General features: G+C 38.2%; 1 protein-coding gene across 1 annotated transcript; it reads right to left on the reverse strand.

Annotated features, from left to right (window-relative positions):
- Positions 1 to 1,591: 1,591 nt before the first annotated feature.
- Positions 1,592 to 18,771, reverse strand: pepd (peptidase D). The gene is made up of 15 exons (XM_068322218.1): positions 18,717 to 18,771; positions 15,335 to 15,518; positions 14,045 to 14,172; positions 12,655 to 12,718; positions 10,910 to 10,957; positions 10,486 to 10,547; positions 9,301 to 9,345; positions 8,291 to 8,366; positions 8,075 to 8,121; positions 7,618 to 7,686; positions 5,909 to 5,986; positions 5,662 to 5,810; positions 4,980 to 5,164; positions 4,318 to 4,509; positions 1,592 to 1,989 (listed from the first exon to the last, which is right to left on the reverse strand). The coding sequence occupies exons 1-15, from the start codon at positions 18,731 to 18,733 to the stop codon at positions 1,843 to 1,845; spliced, it is 1,491 nt and encodes a 496-aa protein (XP_068178319.1). The 5' UTR covers positions 18,734 to 18,771; the 3' UTR covers positions 1,592 to 1,842.
- Positions 18,772 to 20,402: the final 1,631 nt, after the last annotated feature.

A 20,402-nucleotide genomic window follows, 5' to 3' on the forward strand; every position in this document is an offset into this window, starting at 1 on the left:
CATTTTACATGAAACTCTTCTATTGCACATCACATTCAATATTAAATTCATGAATTAAAAATATTGAAAATTATGTCTTTTTGTAGCCTATGTATATCATTTATTGTTTCTGTCGGTAATTGTTTACAGTTCATATTGACTAGCTAAAATTAGGCAGTGGAAACCCACCATACCTGAATACAACATGTCATATTTATGAGCACTGTCAAACGGCACAAGAGAAAAAGCAAGAGCACAATAGATAGTCCTTTGGGAAATTTCATAGCTCAAATGAGGATGTTTTTGCATAATAGCAGCATTATCTGAGCTGAATTTAAAGCAATGCTAAATAAAAGCAGAATGTGTAATATTGTTGTTAGCGTTTAAGAAAGAAATACTGCAGTAGAATGCTCATAATCTTTAAATTTTCTGTGTGTTAATTTACAGCACATAGTTTTCATAGTAAATTTCAGTCTTGACCTTGATAAATGAAACGCTGTTTCTCTGCCTCCTGTCTTTTCCTCAGTGACACTGTCTCTAGACCAAACAGCATCGCTGGTCTCACCACAGTTTTGTACACCTTTTCTTCCATTGTAGCTGAAACTCTTCTATCACACATCACACCTGACACTTTCCTCCACCCGTTCCATCCTGCCTGTACACGCTTCTTCACCTCTTGTCCACACTCTCCATTGATCTGGACTGTTGACCCTAAGTACTTAAAATCCTCCACCTTCTTGATCTCTTCTCCCTCTAACCTCACTCTTCCACTTGGGTCCCTCTCATTCACACACATGTACTCTGTCTTACTGTGGCTAACCTTCATTCCTCTCCTTTCCAGGACAAACCTCCACCTCTCTAGCTTCTCCTCCACCTGTTCCCTGCTCTCACTACAGATCACAATGTCATCTGCAAACATCATAGTCCATGGAGATTCCTGTCTAACCTCATCTGTCAGCCTGTCCATCACCATAGCAAACAATTTCATTTAATTTAACTTCAAAATATTTTGGATGCATTTTATAGGATATGTTCTTCACATGCCAGTTAAATCTAATTCTGAGTTAGGTACTTGATCTCGCTTCGTGAGTTAATTAATGTTCATGACTGATTTACACGAAAGGAAACTATTGTGATACTGACTGTACCAAGATAGCAAACTGGCTTTTAAATTTGGTCCAGGAAACTCATGTGAGACTCATTGAAATAGAACAGATTGTTAAGTATAGAAGCACTCTGTAAATCAGATACCTCAAGCAGAGCTGAACAATCTTACTTTTCTGACTCACGCCCCAGACCTCCACAAATTTTGTGGAATTTGGCAAAGGTTTGAAATAACTCAGGTAAATGGGTGTCCTCAGTTCATGACCACATCTTTCCACTTTGGTGGGAGTCTGCCCTGACAATCAGCCAAAAAATATTAGTGCAAAACATTTTCAATATAATGGATGATAATTCATTAGAGTTCTTACAAGTATAATCATTCAACTTAATATATGTTGATTTAAGGCTCCGTTTCAAAGAGGTGGAATAATTACCAAGAGAATGCTCATAAAATACCCAATAAATGAACAAACAGGAATTGGCTGGACACAGTTGTAAATTAAAATATTTTATTCAATGCACAGCTTTTTAAAAACATCATTGTTTAAAATAATGCAAGAAAATTTCATGTTAGGGTAGCGGCTGAAGTAGTGTGTTACTACAGATATCCATCATGATTTTCAAAATCTGGATTCTCTATAGTAGAAAATTTATGAAATTATTCCTTTTCTGTGATCTTCTGCTTAGCTGTATAACTGAGACTGAAAGTGATATCATTATTATTAATATTTTTTTGGCAAGGAATTTCCTCCAGAGATTTCATGACACAGGTTTGTCATCGACGACAGGGCTGAAGGGTTTAGCAGAGGCAGCCATGAAGGCCTCGATCTCCTCCACCGTACGTGGGACGCAGGTCAGCAGCTCAATACCATCAGCTGTCACTGCAATGTCGTCTTCAATGCGAACCTGAACACAGCAGGGACATGGAAAGAGGCATCAAAGCAGGAAACATATTGAGGCGTACTCAGTCAATGCAAAAATGTAGACATCAGAATTAAAATGTTGAACGTTAGCAATTGGAAACTATATACATGGCACATGCCAAATGATAAAAATCATAAATATATGTCTAACAAACTTTGTAGAACAGCTGTTCTGGGCTCATTAGAGATCCTGCAATTTCAGCAATTTATCTAAGATTTCAAGAACTTTCTTCATCGTGGTGGCTCTGACATGACATTTAAAAAGGTGCTACACAAATTAGTCACATTATATCCATTTGTATTAATGACATGTGTTAGTTTAGAAATGTATTTATGAATACAGGGTCCTCAAGATATGAACATCTGACTTGTGAAGATTTGGAGATACAAACAAATGCACGCCGCCATGTCTGACTGCAGTCCCTCCTTCCGCCACAACCCCCGACAAGCAGCGCCGCAACATTTGCACATGTCCAACACTCATCTCCCCCTTTTGATGCTGTCTGTTGTTGTCTCTGTAAGCATCTCAATGCATCAGGGTTCATACCTTGGATACTCAGGGATATTCAGGGGTCACCACAGCGAATCAATTGCCTCTATCTAACCCTGTCTTCTGTATCCTCTTCTCTCACACCAACTACCTTCATGTCCTCTTTCACTACATCCATAAACCTCCTCTTTGGTCTTCCTCTAGCTCTCCTGCCTGGCAGTTCAAAACTCAGCATCCTTCTACCAATATATTCACTATCTCTCCTCTGGACATGTCCAAACCATCTCAGTCTGGCCTCTCTGACTTTATCTCCAAACCTCTAACATGTTTAGTTTAGTTTAGTTTATTTATTTTTATATAGCCCAGATTCACAAGCAATGTCTCAAAGGGCTTTACAATCTGCACATGGACGATATCCCTCTGACCTTTGTGCACTGCAAGCAGTGCGACCCTCGCATCGGATAAGGAACAACTCCCCCCAAAAACCCTTTTAACAGGGGAAAAAATGGATGGGAGAAACCTCAGGAAGACTGCAGAGGAGGGACCCCTCTTCCAGGAGTGGACAGACGAAGCAATAGATACCGCATGTACAGATTAACAACACAATAATAATAACAGTAACAATAACAGTAACAATATGCTGTCCCTCTGATGTACTCATTCCTGATCCTATCCTTCCTGGTCACTCCCAGAGAGAACCTAAGCATCTTCATCTCTGCTACCTCCAGCTCTGTCTGCTGTCTTTTCCTCAGTGACACTGTCTCTAGACCAAACAACAACGCTGGTCTCACCACAGTTTTGTACACCTTTCCTTTCATTTTAGCTGAAACTCTTCTATCACACATCACACCTGACACTTTCCTCCACCCGTTCCATCCTGCCTGTACACGCTTCTTCACCTCTTTTCCACACTCTCCATTGCTCTGGACTGTTGACTCTGTCTTACAGTCCTCATACATGTCCTGCACCGTATTAACATTCTTCTCTGCCACTCCAGACATCCTCATACAATACCACAGTTCCTCTCATGGCACCCTGTCATAAGATTTTTCCGTATCTACAAAAAAACAATGCGGCTCCCTCTGGCCTTCTCTGTATTTCTCTATCAACATCCTCAAGGCAAATCTTGCATCCACAGTACTCTTTTTTGGCATGAAACCATACTGCTGCTCACAAATGCTCACTTCTGCCCTTAGTCTAGCTTCAACCACTCTTTCCCGTAGCTTTATTCTATGGCTCATCAGCTTTGTTTGTCTGTAGTTGCCATGATTCACATGCTTGATTTGGCAAGTTTTACGTCAGATGCCATTCCTGACACACCTGTACACTGAGGTTTATGGATGTAGTGAAAGAGGACATGGAGGTAGTTGGTGTGAGAAAAGTGGATGCAGAAGACAGGGTTAGATGGAGGCAACTGATTCGCTGTGGCGACCCCTGAGCAGCCTCTCGGAGCCAGTTGTGCTATGTTGAGAACTACCAGTGCCTTAAATTTTGGGTAAAATTTTGAATTCAGGGGACGTTGCAGTCCATGACTGCCTTGGTTCTAGTTAATTTTTTTTTTAGTTTTTACTTTGCATTACTTAATATTTTTTTGCTTATAGAATATTATATTATACTACTATTAGCATTTAGACTAACACTGAAAAATTTAGCCGACAGCAATACATGAACAAATAACCAGATAATAAGATCACTCTGGTGAGTCCTTTTCACCGTTACGGTAGTTGATTCTTGTCATTATTCCGAAGGGTGACTTGATTCTTTTCTTGAACCCCTCTGAGTCAATCCAACAAATGACAAAAGAGAATTTTATAAACTGACCCCCCCAAAGCCACGGAAGCGAGCCAGCACTTGGTTATTGATGAAGCAGCTCTGGGCAGGGTTGGCTAGAGCTTGGTCCAGCAAGTGGTTAATGAAGTAGATGCCAGGCTCCACAGTGAGAACCATCCTCTCCTCCACCAGCCGGCCCATCCGAAGACTTTTCAGACCAGGTTCATTAGTACGCTCCAGCCCCTGGACACAAAGAAAGTTTGTTCAAACCACAGCCTCACAGATAAAGAAAACTGCCAAATTTTGACACACAGTCTAATTTTGATGCTACTGACAAACTGAATGAGTTCCAATAAGCCCTATTCCCCAGTATATTTCCCATGCAAACACATTATAATGTTAAACACTCATTCTACAGCACCTTCCGAGTACTAATAGTCTTCTGTTATTCTGAAAACATCATAATTCAAAGGCCCGACAACATTTCAGCTTCCACCCCTCCTGCCCTCATCCTGATCTTGTCCCAGCAGCTTGGCTTCTTTTTGTTCAGCTCTTATTTCTGCAGTCAGAGCCTCGATTATTGATGACACATAAATATTAAAAGGACCACATGTGCATTTTCTCTTTCCATCAACTGGAGTCTTTAAGTATTAAAACTTTAGTTGTTGGCTGGTTATCTTTTGGACAGTTTCAGATTAAGTCATCAGTCTCACCTCAGGGTATCCGCCCACATCGTGGACGTCGATGCCCAACAGGTGTCCCAGTCCGTGAGGCATGAAGACGGCGCCCAGGTGGACCTTCAACATGTCCTCCAAGCTGCCCCTAACAATACCGATCTTCACCAGTTCCTCTAGGTGAACCCGATCAGCCAGGCGATGCATGTCAGTCCACTTCACACCTTTGAGACAATATTAAACGGTTAGAGGTGTTATTTACAAAACATCATTTGGAAGACCCCAACAACCATTATTGAAATAAAACAGCTTTGTTCAAATGCTCAGAAAACCTAACGTGACTCAGGCAAAATTCAGCCAATATGGTTATTAATTTAGTAAATATTTGACAACAGATCACGTCTGCAAAATGCTGTAAAAGTTTCCAATTAAATGAGCAGTATGTAGTTTCTACCACTAGGGGTCGCTCACCAACAAACCATGTCTTATATGCTTTCTGTCATTTTGTCTGCAGAGTTCACTGTTTTTTCCAAGGATCACTATGGATTGAGTGTTTTGTTTTTGAAGATACTTGATCCTCCTTATGATTGAATTACATCACAGTTTTCTTTTGAAAACATTTGGAATAATGTGAACACACACACCTCAACAACAGATTATGATACATATATATTATACACACATATTTGAAAGTAACATTTAATTAGTAAGCTAAAATAACCTGGTTTGATGGCAGCCATGACGGCTCGGGAGGCTTTGAGGACAGCCTCATAAATGGCCCTCTGGTCTGGAGTGAACTTTCCATTGGCCGGGAAGGAGCAGGTGATGTCTGAGGAGTAGCAGTAGTATTCTCCGCCCATGTCAAACAGACTGCAAGGGACAAAACATCAAAGATAATTTAATCAAATGTTCAGTGCTCTGGATTTGCGTGTTTTTGAAAAAGGGAAAAACCACTGAAGGCTATTTACCACATATCCCCATCCATAATTGTCTTGTCATTCGGAGCCCCAGCGTGGCCGTAGTGCAGAACGGCAGAGTTAGTACCCCTGTTATTAAGCAGTAACACAATATAAGGATAGAGACGACACATGAGCATTGTAAATACAGTAGTACCTTGAGATGTAAGGTTCGTTGACCTACGATTCATTTGAGATACGAACCATCACTCTGTCCATATTTTTGATTGACATACGAGCAAAATCCGAGAAAAGAGCCATGTTTCGGGACACCACTATAAGTTGGTGGATGGATACAACATTAACAGACTGCATTTTGTTCTTTCCAACCTGTTGGCGGATGGATGGAACATATCTCATTGTTTTTCATGTGTTGGCGGATGGATTAAACAACAGCTCACACCGTATCTCCTTTGGTTTTGTAGAGTAAAACCAAAGGTCACAGGCTTGAGTGTACTTGTGACTTTTGATTTTTCTTTTCAGACTTATACTTTTCTTTTCATATCATTATTTACGTAACTTATAGATAATAAATTATGCACAGGCAAAGTATGCATGTCTATTGGTTGATAAAAAATATATTTTATGTCATAAAACCCCAAACACCTCATAACAGATGTGTTTGGGGCTTTTTTGCAAGGCTGGAACAGACTAAAATGATTTTAGATGTTTTAAATGGGAAAATGTTGTTTGACTTAGTACAGTTGTTTTATGTACAGGTTCAGTCACGGAAATTCAACTTAATTAAACTTGAGATACTACTGTAATTCATAACTCACACAAAATTCACACGATTTTAATAAATGTATTTCAATAGAGGGAACAGTTTTCAATGTCCTCTTAAATTGAAAATCCAGACAAAATGTACTTTTCATAATGAATGTGGTCTTCGAGTCCAAATTCTTTATAACCTCTGACTGTGAACAGAAAAACAGCTTGAATCCACTGAGCACTAATCCTAAGGTAGTAGTGATTACACAAGGCCTTCTATAGAAAAAGCAAATGCATGATTAGCCAATGTTAAAATATGAATTCATAATAAATGTAGTCATCGGGTCCGAATTCTTTATAACCTCTCAATGTGAACAGAAAAAAGCTTGAATCTACTGAAAACTAATCCTCAGGTGGTAGTGATTACACGTGGCCTTTTATAGAAAAGGCCAGGGTATGATTACCCAATGTTTAAAATACTTCATCCATAATGATGCTGTTTATCTGACGGTTATTGCCTCTTGGAGTATAAAAAATACACCACAAAAATCTCCTTACATTTTAAAGTGTTTCTAGGATCTGAGAGGACCGTAATTTCATCTGTGCTGAATGTCGTGCATATATGGCACATTTGACAATAAAGGTGACTAGATGAAATCAGCATTTAATGAAGAATTTGAACTGGTAGCTTCTCTAAATTAAGAGCTAAATATTCCATGCCAAAGTCCTTATTAGTTCTGACGGTATAAATTCACATACCTCTTTTTTTCATAACTATATACACTTTGTTTATGTTTGGTTTATTAAACTGTCAGCAGGCATGTTAAACGGAGAACCATCCTGTTGATGCAAGCTGGTCTAAATTAGCAGAACATCTTCCTGAGACTGGGAGTACGAAAGCTCCTCTGTGAGCCTCTGCAACATGCTACTTATATAAAATTTAAAATGAAGCATTACTGCAGCTTCACAAATCATATGGGTATTCATAGCATTGACTAATGAAGGCTTACGTTCCACATATACAGGTGTACGAGGTGTGACGCATCCCTCCTCTATTGTAGCAGTAGTGCTGGAAGAGGCTGCAAAGAAAAAAACAACAACAAACTAAAAAACAAGGCATCCACTGAGAAAAGAAGCTGAAGAATTTCACCAGAGCAAAGATCACAGGAAATACTAATTAGTTGACAGACTTTTAATAGGCCGACTCATTCAGCAACCATTCGTTAATCATCACGCAGTGAAGGACATCAAACACTTGTGTGGACCTTAACAGCATTGCAGCACTGTCTAAAATGAACACATTTCCTGTCCTTGTTAAGGCGAATTAGCATGACTGAACACTGCTTAAAAATAGAACATGATCTTAATGACGAAAGACGTTTATTTCTGTCTTGTTAGCAAACAAGGGCATACAAGTCTCCTCCATTATTAACAAGATCTACCAAAAAAGAAAAAGGCACCACTTACCTCTCCATTTCATATTCTTTCTGTCCAGGCTTCACATGCTTCATGATCTAGAGAGAACAAGTGAAGTCATAAACGAGTTACTGAATAAAACCGCCGTTTGAAATTCACCTCAACGAACATCAAATTTGCGGACAACCTCTTTCTATTGTTGACTGCTTGAAAATTTCTTATACACAAATTTCAGCACATGGAAAATCTAGCCAAAGGGAAACTTACCATTTTGTGGGCTTCACTGGAAATCCTGTTGGTGTAACGCATGACCTCCAGCTCCATATCAGTCTTAATTACACGGCTGGAGACAGAAAGTAAAAAGGAATGGAAAACTAGCACTCCCATTATGACCATTAAACTGGCAGTACATCAAGAAAAAACACAATGAATGCACAACTAAACAGTAGTGGGGATTCAAAAATTGAACTAAAAAGGAATATAATAATGCGATGGAAGAGATCGAGACTTTCAATTTTTAAAATCTTTCCAATAATTATAGAAGATACTGCAAGTGATTTAGAGAATACACAGATGATTGACCATTATTCCCAGGCAAAATGCATATAAGTCATGTCGGTCTCAAAAGTCCATGGGGGAAACTCAGAATTCAAATCCAAATAAATTGTAAAATAGTCTTTGAAATAAGTCTAAGCTTTTGGACAGTTGTAGAACTTGCTGGCTGATATTACCATTTTTTCATTCATTTGTGATGAAAAGCAGTCCCTGCCATTTATATGACACGATACTGAAGATTATCATGTATACAAACAACAAATAAATAACACACAGTCAAGTCAGTGGTAACCGACTGACTTGACTTGCAGTAAAATGGGTAATAAATGTAGCCCCTTAAAAAAAAAAGAGCAGTGCAAGCTCCACAGAGCAGAGGAGGCAGGGGGCTTCAATCAAATCTCTCCCCAGGAGGTGTGCCTGAAAAGCATTTCTACTCATTTCAGAAAATGTCAATTCATCTGGAGGGTGCAAACTTTAATGCCACGGACCACTAGGCAAGCACGTAGTCCATTACATATGAGCAGACTGGAAAAAACAAGTCCCTGTTTCTTGTGACAGATGCACAAGTACCTGACTGGGCAGCTGTAATTTGTAAGCTTTGAGTGTGAAAGTCGTAGAATGTTTGAAGAAACTTTGGTTAATTGGGAAGAGGCTACAGTAACATCTTTTAGTGATTTAAAGTCACCTTACCCTATATTGTAAAGCATGTTCCAATTACTCACCATTCCACAATGACCGGGTGTAAAAGAGTGTTGTTTACTTGGAAGCTGATAAAAAGAACAAGACATAGCAACATTGTAAACACAAGTTAAATTGGATCTCTTCCTTTATGATCTTTTTTGTTCATATATTCTCCCCCCCATTACATTATATTTACTTTCCCATGTTGTCAAAGTCCAAGCACAAATGAACACAGCCACTGGAAGTTTAAACTCGGGTTTGGACCCTTAAACTTCTACCAAGTTGAAAATGTATCTTCAACTACAGATTTGTGTTTTCTTCAGGTGTGCAGACATTAAGGAAATGTCTGACGAGCAGGAGCTAAATGTCATTCCCTCCCTTATCAACCAAATGGATCTGGTTCAAGCGGACACAGATGATGCTGCCGAGACATTTTCCATAACCTTTGGACGTAATAACTTCACAAGGGACCCAAACAAATGCAACGGCTCAAATGGCTGCATCACAATAAAAGGACACTGGAGCGACATCTTTATTTATCAGACATCTGAAAAACAGTATAGGACAGTCACTAGGGTCATATGAAAGTTAACTTTAGTATCAACTGTTAATGAACAAGTTGAGCTCCAGCTGTCAAATGTTAGTGTGTAACCAAATAAACCCTCTGTATTGACATATAATATACTGTATATTTAAAAAAGTTTGATTTTGTTTGGTTGTTTCAAATGTTCATGGGATGATGTTTGTCTTTTGTGGCTCTACTCTTCTTTCACTTGCTTTTATCTGCAGAATCTCACTATTTCTACATCACTTCCTCTGTACTGAGTGTTTTGTTAAATTGATTGATGTCAAGTGATTCGGTCGAGCCCTCTTTCTCTCAACAGATGGTGTATAGAGGGCTGCTTTTATCCCTACTCCTCATTGGATTGTTACTGTGTAAAACCTGCATCTCTGCTTTCTCAAAGCAATGGGTTTTGTTATTTCCAGTTTACATAGCTTCAAGGAGACTGTTAAATATTACAATGTACTGTCCAACTGGGACAACAAAAATAAGTCTAGCTCTGCAAAAGTAATATTATAGTTCCTTTAAAAAAATCCATTCAGCATTAGGTTAATAAGCAACAATCAGTAGTTATGAGTTATTTCTCTTCTTGGTGATAAAAGGAAAAATCGACCTCAAACAAAGTATAATTATGTTGATGTAACAAGACTCCAATTAAACATACCCGCTAATTCCTTCAAAGGAGGCTTCACGGCAAATGCTCCCACTGTCTGTGTTCTGTCCTCGCTGAACGGAAAAAAAAAATAAAAAAATTATGGGAAAGGCAAAAAGGGAAACCCCAACAAGTAGTCATGCCTGTAAAGTTAAAGAAAGTGCTTTACAACCACTTTAATTATCTATTTCCTGATAATGGATGTATTTTTGAGAGTAGTAGAAACATGATCAAGTGGAAATCAAGTTGAAATAGTGTGAGGTAGAGCTGCATGACCTTGAAAACAAAAGTTCAAAAAGTAACGCCAACTGAACATTCTCACACCACTCTTGGTCCCAAGATTAGTCATATGAAATACAAATGGCTGTGATTGTGTAAGGGTGAGCTGTGCACTGTTTCAGCGTGGCTCTGCTATACAGATAAGCCATAAGAATACCAGAGTTAGGAGAGTTGCTGGCCTCATGCTGGACAGGACATTGGCAATCTGTAAAGAAACACACAGGGAGCAATTAAAAGACTGGGACAGGCAGAAGTGCTGCAGAAACAGTTTTCTGTTGCTCTCTAGCTGCAGACTAAAGGTCACTCTGGCAGATGCCGACAGTCACGTGGCCTCTGTGGTGCTCAGCAACCCACTGCATAACAAACCTCTAGTGACTTTATTATTCCTCAGTCAAAAGCCTAAATGTCAGATAACAGATCCCTGACTCAGTGTTCACAGACAATGTGGCAAAAATGGAACTTTGCTATCATTATTATCATTAACACCACTCAAATTGGCTTCCTGGTATTGACTTTGCAGTCCGGAAACTGCATGCACTGGGTCATTGGAACACTTGCTATCATGTGTTAATGATTATATTGTGAATAATAAGTTCACGCTGTCAAACAAGGTGGGCGTGAACGATTTACCCATCTGATAGATGTTACCATTTTAAATGGATGAGTTATATTTTAGTTAACTGCTGAAAAACAGCCCACAGATAAGTGTGTGAGACTCACTCCATGTCTCACTGACAGATAGAGAACTGCTCATATATCCATGGCCTGACTATGACAAAATCACAACTTGTCTCTTTGGGTCAATCTGTGGGTAGAATCGCCTGAATGTTAAAGACCAGCTGCTGAGTTGTGTGATTGAAAAAGGTAATATTGTGAGTACTGTAACTAGGAAAATTGACAGCCAGATACACACACAAGAAAGACATAATCCGATATATTGTCAGCATGAATCACTGATATGTCAGAGTGTGAACGTAGAAATATTAAACTGTGTGATCCATTTCAAAAGTAAACTTCTAGTAATGTGATGCTGAGTGAAAGCCATTATAATCACAATATATTATGTTGATCTGCTAAGATGCACACTTCCAAAATAGCATTGGAGCTGTCAACCCTCTAACATGGCTCCCCTGGGAGTCTGCTGTCAGACTTAATATACTGTTTTCACAAACTCTAAAATAGGCTATTACAAAATGTCTTAACAGAAATGTATATTTAGACGAGGCTGTTAAAGAAAATGCTGCAGGATCTAAATTTAAATAACAAGAGCAACTATGTTGGATGAGATGGATTAATTCATTTTTGATTAATTGTTGAAGCTAATGACATATCAGTATGATGATCCTCATGCATTTTGTAAACAGAACTAATGTCTACATTCTGTCAGATTGTTAGCAGCTCATGTCATTAAATGCCACCAGCACTATCACTTCCTCTCACAGTAATGTGTGTCTATGCCCAAACATCTAACTCATTTACAAACGCATACAGGCCTAAAAATCATAATTGTCATAAAATCACACTCAAATCACAATATAGAATCTGTTTGAACAAAATCTCGTGACAGTTATGGTTAATGTCTTTAGTTGCACAGAGGTAGACGGTGCAGGTCTCTACTTGCCACTAAAAATGCATGAGGTCAGAGAAAAACCTCACACTGGAAATTGGTCCTGCTGTGGTAACCATGAGTGTCTGTTACCAGACAGTTCAAACAAAAGAAGAACGACTTTCACCTTTAAAACAGAGAATGAAAGGACAAATGCCCTTTGGCTGTAACTTACCATAGCTCAGAGACTGAACATTTTCGTTCAGGTAACTGCACAGAAAGACGGTTGGTTGGTCGGTTGCGTGTGCACACACACACACACGTACACACACATACACACAAACACACAGACTTACATCACAGGTATAGTGCACCTCATCAACGGCATATTTCTTCATGAAATGCTCTTTGGGAAAGATCCTGTAAACAAATTCCACAACAAAACACGTGTAAGGAAAAGATTTATTATACAGATGATTGAAATGTGATTCTTAGGTTGTGATGCTCTCTAAAAAGTCTTCGTTTTAATGCAAAACAGCTGATAATAATCAGTTCTCCATAGAGTTGTTGATCATGAGAAATAGGCCTGAATATGATCGGCACATACTGTCACACCAAATTTTCACACTTCTGTGTCTGTATCTGCAGAATATTTCAAATAAAAAACACCATGAAGGGCAATGAGCTCCCTCTGAACGAGGTTAATGGAAAGTCACAAAATTATTAGCATTAGCAGAGGTAAAACTCCATGTAAAAACATGGCTGCCTGCAGTATTACAGCAGCAAGAACTCTGTAATGCTTGGGTTTTTACAACAGAACAAGCTGAATGGTGAGAAACAAACAGACTGTATGTGTGTTTCATGCTTCTATTCTAAACTAAGCTGCTTTTTTTGTGTGTTGCTGCTGATGGTTGAGCACAAACGATGATGAACTTATCTGTTAAATTACTAAATCAACCACGGATTGCAAAGTTGGTAACTTTAATTGTCTATTGATACGAATGTTGTATGGAATGAAATGAAAATTGTGAAATGGAAAAATGAATCAACATAGAAGCTAAACATTTTATGGAGTCATCATAGCCCTTAGACTCACGGGATGTTTCCCACCGATTCCCTTTCTTCTCATTCCATATTTTAAAAGATCAGTCTCTATAAAAAAAAAATTACCGATTTTGTCAACACAAGAGGAGCTGAAGGCATACAACAAATCCATTTCACTAATAACGATCCAGTCAGTCTTGACCTGTAGATCCACAATCTTATGCACAAACAGCAGTGAGTCTGTAGTACTGTATGTAGCACAGTGCACAGAACCTGCCCTCATACAGTTAACCTTGTAGCAAAATGTGTAAAACAGTCTTGTTCAACTGTAACTTCATGTCAACTAAAAACTGCCCTGCCAGTGGGGCATTTCAGATCATTGGCAAGAGTGTGAGTAATTCAAAAATGAATACTAAAGATAAAGTTGGTTAAATTGTATACATTTATAGAATGCAGACTGGAAATAGTGCAGCAGGCATTGCTGTCAGTTTAATGAAATATGCATGAAGTGGTTGAAGTAATGACACAACTATAGTTATCAGTGGAATGACAATAAGCTGAACACACATGTTCGGCGTAAAAGATGCATCTATGTAACGCATAACTTTGTCAGCCCTTTCAAGTTATAGCTCTCAGCTACGGACCAGCAGCTGGTGACTGCTGGCCATGTGCTAAGCTCTTTGAAGATTAGTGCCGACTCACTCGCCCATCCAAGTAGCATAGCTTTCAGGCAGTTTTGGAACAAAAAGAATGGATTTGCCGGAGTCCACATCAATGGCTCCATAACAATCAGAGTTGGTTACTCCGAAGGCCCAATGGAAGAAAGACTCCTGCAGAAAGGAAAGAATTACCAGAGTATTAGTGATGGAGATTATGGCAGCAAGTGTGACAAGAGAGCTAATTCTTGTCAGGTTATTAAATAAGAAAAAGAAAGATGTTGGACCGGTCAGGCTAGTTCAAGGTGAATACAGAGCTCAACAAACAACTCAAATGTTTTTATGTGCCAATTGATTTTTGTAATAACCTTACCCAGGAGTGCTGGAATAAACTTAGACAGGAGGGATTTTTCTGCCGATATGCTGGCATATATAACGCTCACTGACCACTGTTCATATACATCTTGCTACGAGGAAGTTAGAGGAAATTTCGCTCACAGAATTGGATTCATTTTTTAAGTCTTCAGCACTTCAATATGATTTATCAAACACATGATTTTCTTGATCCACTCAGACATAATACTGTTATCCAGCTGCTGCAGATTTGGCATCCACAGCTCATCCATGATGCCAATTTCTCATTTCTCCTCATTGCAAAACGTGCTGTTAGATTGGGATCAAGTCTCTGTAGAGTACATTTGAAAAACTATGAACTGATTGTCATGTTTAACGTGTCACCTGGAAGTATCCATGAGAATATGGGTACACTGTGGTCATAAAGGAAAGTACCTGATAACAACATTCAGACAGGCTGCGGTGTTTGAACAATATTTGGTTAGTATTATAGGACCAAAATTCCAAACGGATCCAGCTTTCATTCTGCTTCTATTAGTACAAAACAATCTTCCCCATCTGTTATTACTGATACCTCATTCTCAATCACTTAATCATCTTTCTTCTCCACTCAGTTTTGTCTGACTTCAGCAGATCAACTTGACTTTAACTACATTCTGAAATGCATTGAATGGCTGTGTGATTGGTTGATTAGATATTTGCATTAATAAGCATGTGACCAGATGCACAATCATGGAAGAGAATTAGGGGTGACAGAAGAAGCTGGAAGGGGTTTATGAGGCACCTTAACTGAATGGCCTCCGGGTACTTTTATGGATCGATGCCACAACCAGCTGAGAGAAGACGGACACAGGATGTGCTTGAGGGACTTAAACTAGCTGCCGGCTTGGGGATCATAGATTGATGGATAAATAAATGCAAGACCATGTTCCCCACTTCAGGCAGAGTTTTGCGCCAATACCAGTAAACTCAAAGTACCTACCTGCCTGAAAAGAAGGTCTGTGTCAGTGCAGAATCTCTGCTTCTGCTCTCCTCCCTGCAGCACCACCACTGACTTTGGAACCACTCCGTCTTTGGCTTTCAACCCTTTGCACAGTCGTCGACGGTTCTCTGCAAACAGGTCAGCAGACACCCTTAGGGTGTCATTACCCAGCCAGTAGATGGGTCTGAATGAACAGGGAGACAGAATGAATGACTCAACTGAAGGACTGGCTCTAGATTAGGATTGTGCTGTCATAATGAGCATGAGCCAAAAATAACAATTTTCTCTTCACTGAGGGCTCCATCAACTATTTTCTGCTTTATTAGTACTTAGTCACAAAAATTAATCGCAGCTGCAGTTTGATTAACTTCATCTGATGTTTGAGTTGGTCTGATTTATGCTTATCCCAAATTTCCTTCAGGATTAAAGACAGTATTTATCTATTCTTGTATGCAAGCACAGATGAACACACACAAAACATGGGGATGAATCTAATAATATTTTTAGTTAATCTGGATGTTTCTAGCTATTCCTCATTATCTGGTCAGTATATTTCAGACTGGAAAAGCAGATAAACCACTGCCCTTCCTTCTTCAAGGAGTGTCATGACATAAATAGACATGTTGGTTTTTTTTGCTGGTCTCAGTTATAACTCTTGGTCTCAGGCAATAATTTTACTGATAACAAATGCATCTGACTCAGCTTGAACTACACCAAAAGTCAATCAATAACCTAATCATATTCCATGGTTCAAGGATTTTGGAATTATTCATTGTCAGGTGATTTTCCAGGTTGTTACAGGTTAACATGTTCATTTCTCAAAAGGTTTCGTCTGATTCTTCACTCATTCGTGATTTCCAGATTTAATCATCTAATTTTGCCTGGGTCATAATATAATAAAAATATGTTTGAGATATCTATTTCAATAAACATTTTTACTGTAACATATATTAATGGATTATATGACAATAAGAATATGTTATACAACTGTTCCAAGAATTCATAGTTTTCAGTAGATATATTCAGATATGCATATAAAGAACTGGATTAGGAATTATTCTGTACATTGTTTCCTCATAAAAATATTTAGGTATCTACGGTATGTGGATGCAACTTTATAATGGAGTGCACATATAGACTATATCTGGAGAAATGTACAGCAACAAGATCAGACTAAGATCATCTGGAGCAAACAAACAAATTCTGGTATTAGTTTTCCAAGCTATAATAGACTGTTATGTTGTACAGAATCTGTGATTGGTACAGTTTCTCTCTTTTCATTCTTTTCGTTTCGCTTCCGACTCTATCCAACCTGGATAGGATCCATCCTAGAAAGAACCTCAACATCTTCATTTCTGCCACCTCCAGCCTAGCTTCCTGTCTTCTTTTCAGTGGCACTATCTCTAATCCATACACCATGGCCGCATCACTGTCTTAAACTTTGTCCTTCATTCTAGTAGAGACTCTTCTGTCACATAACACACCTGACACTTTCCTCCATCCATTCCAGAATGCTTGGATCTATTTCTTCGTCTTCTTACTACATTCACCTCTGTTCAGCTTCAAATCAAACTGGCCAGACTATTAAATATCTGCCCAAAGATTATAGGTCAAACACATACATTTACAAGCAGCATACACTAAACATATGTTGTCTCTGGCAGGTAATGTTTTATCTGGCCCTTCTCATGTTGTATTTGAAGAATACACGCTTCTACCATCAAAAAGAAGATTCAGAGTTCCATAGGCTCCACTGAACCGAGCCAAGAACCCTTTTGTTCTCACTTTGTCAAACTACTAAAACAGAGTTTAGGCTCTATGTAGGCCGCAGGGCCTCTGCACAAAAGGGCCACTGGGTGATGACCTACAGCCACTTTGAATGAAACAGTATTAGGTAACGCTTGATTTGTGTCGCTTGCATGATTATACTGTTGGATTTGATTTGTTTAAATGTTATCTTTTTCTTTGTTTTGTAATCTATATGGAACACTGGATGTCGTGGAATACAAACCAAACACCAGATAACTGGCAGTAGAGTGGAATCTTACAAGCAAGCGTGATGTTTCTGCAAGTGGAAGTTTGGACCTTAGCGAGTCTATTAACTTCTTTATTACTTTTATAATTACACACTGCACTTTTCAAAACAACAAATTGTAATAATAATAATAAGAAGAAGAAGACAGTCAGAGACTGTAATATCCCGCGACTCACCCTGACATACTTTGAGGATAGGCCGGTGTGGGTAAGACAATAGATCAAAGCTAGTGTATAGGTAGATCAAAGCACTAGCTTTGATTCTTGGTCTTACACTGGCCTATCTTTGCAACCGTTGCAGATAGAAAGATGAAACAAAAAGCACATTACTCGGGCAGCAAAGGGGATGAAAATGAGATGATGACCTTGACCTTGAGAAAACTAGGTCAAGGTCAAATTTTAACTTTTGTACACTCAGGAGCTGGATAAGATAGAAAGATGAGGAAGAAGGCCAGTGTGAGTAAGTCCTTATTTGATCCATGAAAGTAGGTCAGAGCACTAGCTTTGATCTTTGACCTATGCAAGTAGGTCAGGGTAAAATTTTGGATTCAAGGTTGTCACGGGATGTTGAGGTCTGTGACTGCATTGACTCTAGTTTTGTTTTTTTCTCAATCTTTCTATATGCAATGGTTGTGAAGGTATTTGGTGGACGTACATAGTAACACACCGACAAGTATAATACATCACAGCTCTGAAGTGGAATGTAATAATAGAATACGTCAGATAAACACAAATTACATTTTCAAAGGCTGACAACACATCTCTCCAGAGATAGATTATGCTTTCTGTTTCATAAACACTTACAATATCCAGTTATACTTGAAACAAAACCAACAGTTATAACTGCGTCATACTGCCTTTGTATCATACGTTATAACGTAATCTAATCTAGCGTCTGCACTACAGCTAAACTAGAATAAAAGTGTACACGTACTCATGGGGCAGAAGGAAGTATATCAGAAAGTGACCGTCACTGGTCAATTTAATAACTTTAAAAACTTTTAAATATATTCATTTGACCAAAAATACTGCAAATACTTCATTCATCTGGAAGCACCTCCTGACCACAGAGAGCCTGTCTAAGCTCCTTCCTAAAAGTCATGCAACTCTCTTCCTTTTTCAGCTTCCATCTTTAAAATCAGCATACAGTACATTTCTTTATAGACAACCATTCATTTGCCTGAGTCAATTCAGAGCGCACTGTTAGCCAGGATTCACCCGCCTTACGGTGTTATGGTGAGATAAGGTGTATCATGAATAAAGTGTATAATTAACGTGGGACTAAATGTAAAGAATTGAATAGCCACATATTTATAAGCAAAGCGCTGCCAGAAAAGATGTAACTCACTGTGGTGATGCAGCCATGTTGACGAGCTAGTCCAGACTGTCACGTGTCACACGAGTCACGTGACATTTACATGGCCGTGCCCTCATTACGTCATGATGCGTTCACGGAAATACAACAGCGAAGTTGTAATTAAGGTGTTATTGTTCCGCCTTGGACGGTTGTAGACAGTATTCTGATCTAAATGTTAGACAAACGGTCTTACTGATAAAATTTAAAAAAAATTAACGAAGAAGAAATATTTTTGTCACTGTCTGAAATGTCGCATCGTTGCATACGCAGCGTAAATGAATGAAACTCACCACGTACATGTAACAAACAGCATAACATAACATTAACATAACATATCATAATATAACATAATATAACATAATGTAACATAATGTAACATAACATCAACATAACATATAATATAACATAATATAACATAATGTAACATAACATAACATCAACATAACATCATAATATAACATAATATAACATAATGTAACATAATATAACATAACATAAAATATAACATAATGTAACATAATGTAACATAACATAACAACGTTGATCACAATGAAAAAAACTTTTGGTGTAATAATTCAGTCACAGTTATCACAGAGAAATAGTGTTTTATCTATAGAACAAAGAAATATTAATCCAGGATTGCAAAACAATTTTTAAAAAAATCAAATATAGCATGGTTATACAATAGTACACAGCTCTTACGTTATTCAGTGTGTCAATTTTGTAACGCAATGAAAAGAAAAACTCATCAAATTGTTCATTTTGGCAAAATCAAATCCAACCGAAAGATACATCCCAAGTACACTTAAGTCATTCATTAACAAGAACGTAAATTAAACCACCGTTTCACTTTAACATAAAGAACCATAATCAGATAGTACCATCAATTTTGATTGTGGTTTTAACATATAAAAAGGAAAATGAACAGACTCAGAATTGGAGTCATTCATGATGTCTGTCTTTCACTTCCTTTTTATGTCATGTGCTGAGGATGTGAAATCACCAGTATCTATGAATTAGGAAGAACTAGAGCATGTTGTAATCTACAGGGAATGCACAATGTGGGTATATTTTTGCATACTTGCATGGAAGGAATGAAGTGAAACAGAAATATTTATTTATATTTACTGGAAACAAAAGACAGTGTGTTCTCACTGTGAAGTGATGTGCAGTAGTGATTTTACAGTAAAAACAGTAGGGGGAGATACAACCCTCTTTTGTCACAATGCAGGGAGAATTTTAGGAAATAATTATTTTGAGTGACTGCAGATTCATGATGCAGGTAACTCTAAACAATGTGTAAGAGTACAGCATTCAGGCATAGATGAAACACTGTCAAGAGGGTTCACACATACAGGCAAGATTTTTTGATGACAAGCGGTTTTTTTTTACAGAACTTAAGTTTTTGGGTTCATAAAAAAAACTTCCAATCCAGGTGGGATTACTTAAATTTAACTGTTGGAATATATGTTCTAATAGATATCTAATGAAGGTATGTTCATACGTATGTAATAAATGTTCAATGTCAAACAAATGTCAGTTTCTAGTTTCTACATGTTTGTGTAATTTGCATTTTTATTAATGGGGTCAGAGCTCTCCATATAGGTCCTCCCTAAATCTAAACTGTATATATTCTATATACAGTTGCTTATGAGTATAGTGAAGTCAAGATGAAGG

This window comes from Antennarius striatus, chromosome 1 (assembly GCF_040054535.1).
Source record: "Antennarius striatus isolate MH-2024 chromosome 1, ASM4005453v1, whole genome shotgun sequence".
Taxonomy (NCBI): Eukaryota; Metazoa; Chordata; class Actinopteri; order Lophiiformes; family Antennariidae; genus Antennarius; species Antennarius striatus.

Excerpts from the sequence above, each read along its gene's own strand:
- pepd (XM_068322218.1), bottom strand. Across the intron at positions 12,719-14,044 it reads TATGCTACTTGGATGGGCGA|GATCTTTCCCAAAGAGCATT; the intron begins GTGAGTCGGCAC and ends ATTTGTTTACAG. Across the intron at positions 8,122-8,290 it reads CCAGTGAAGCCCACAAAATG|ATCATGAAGCATGTGAAGCC; the intron begins GTAAGTTTCCCT and ends TGTTCTCTCTAG.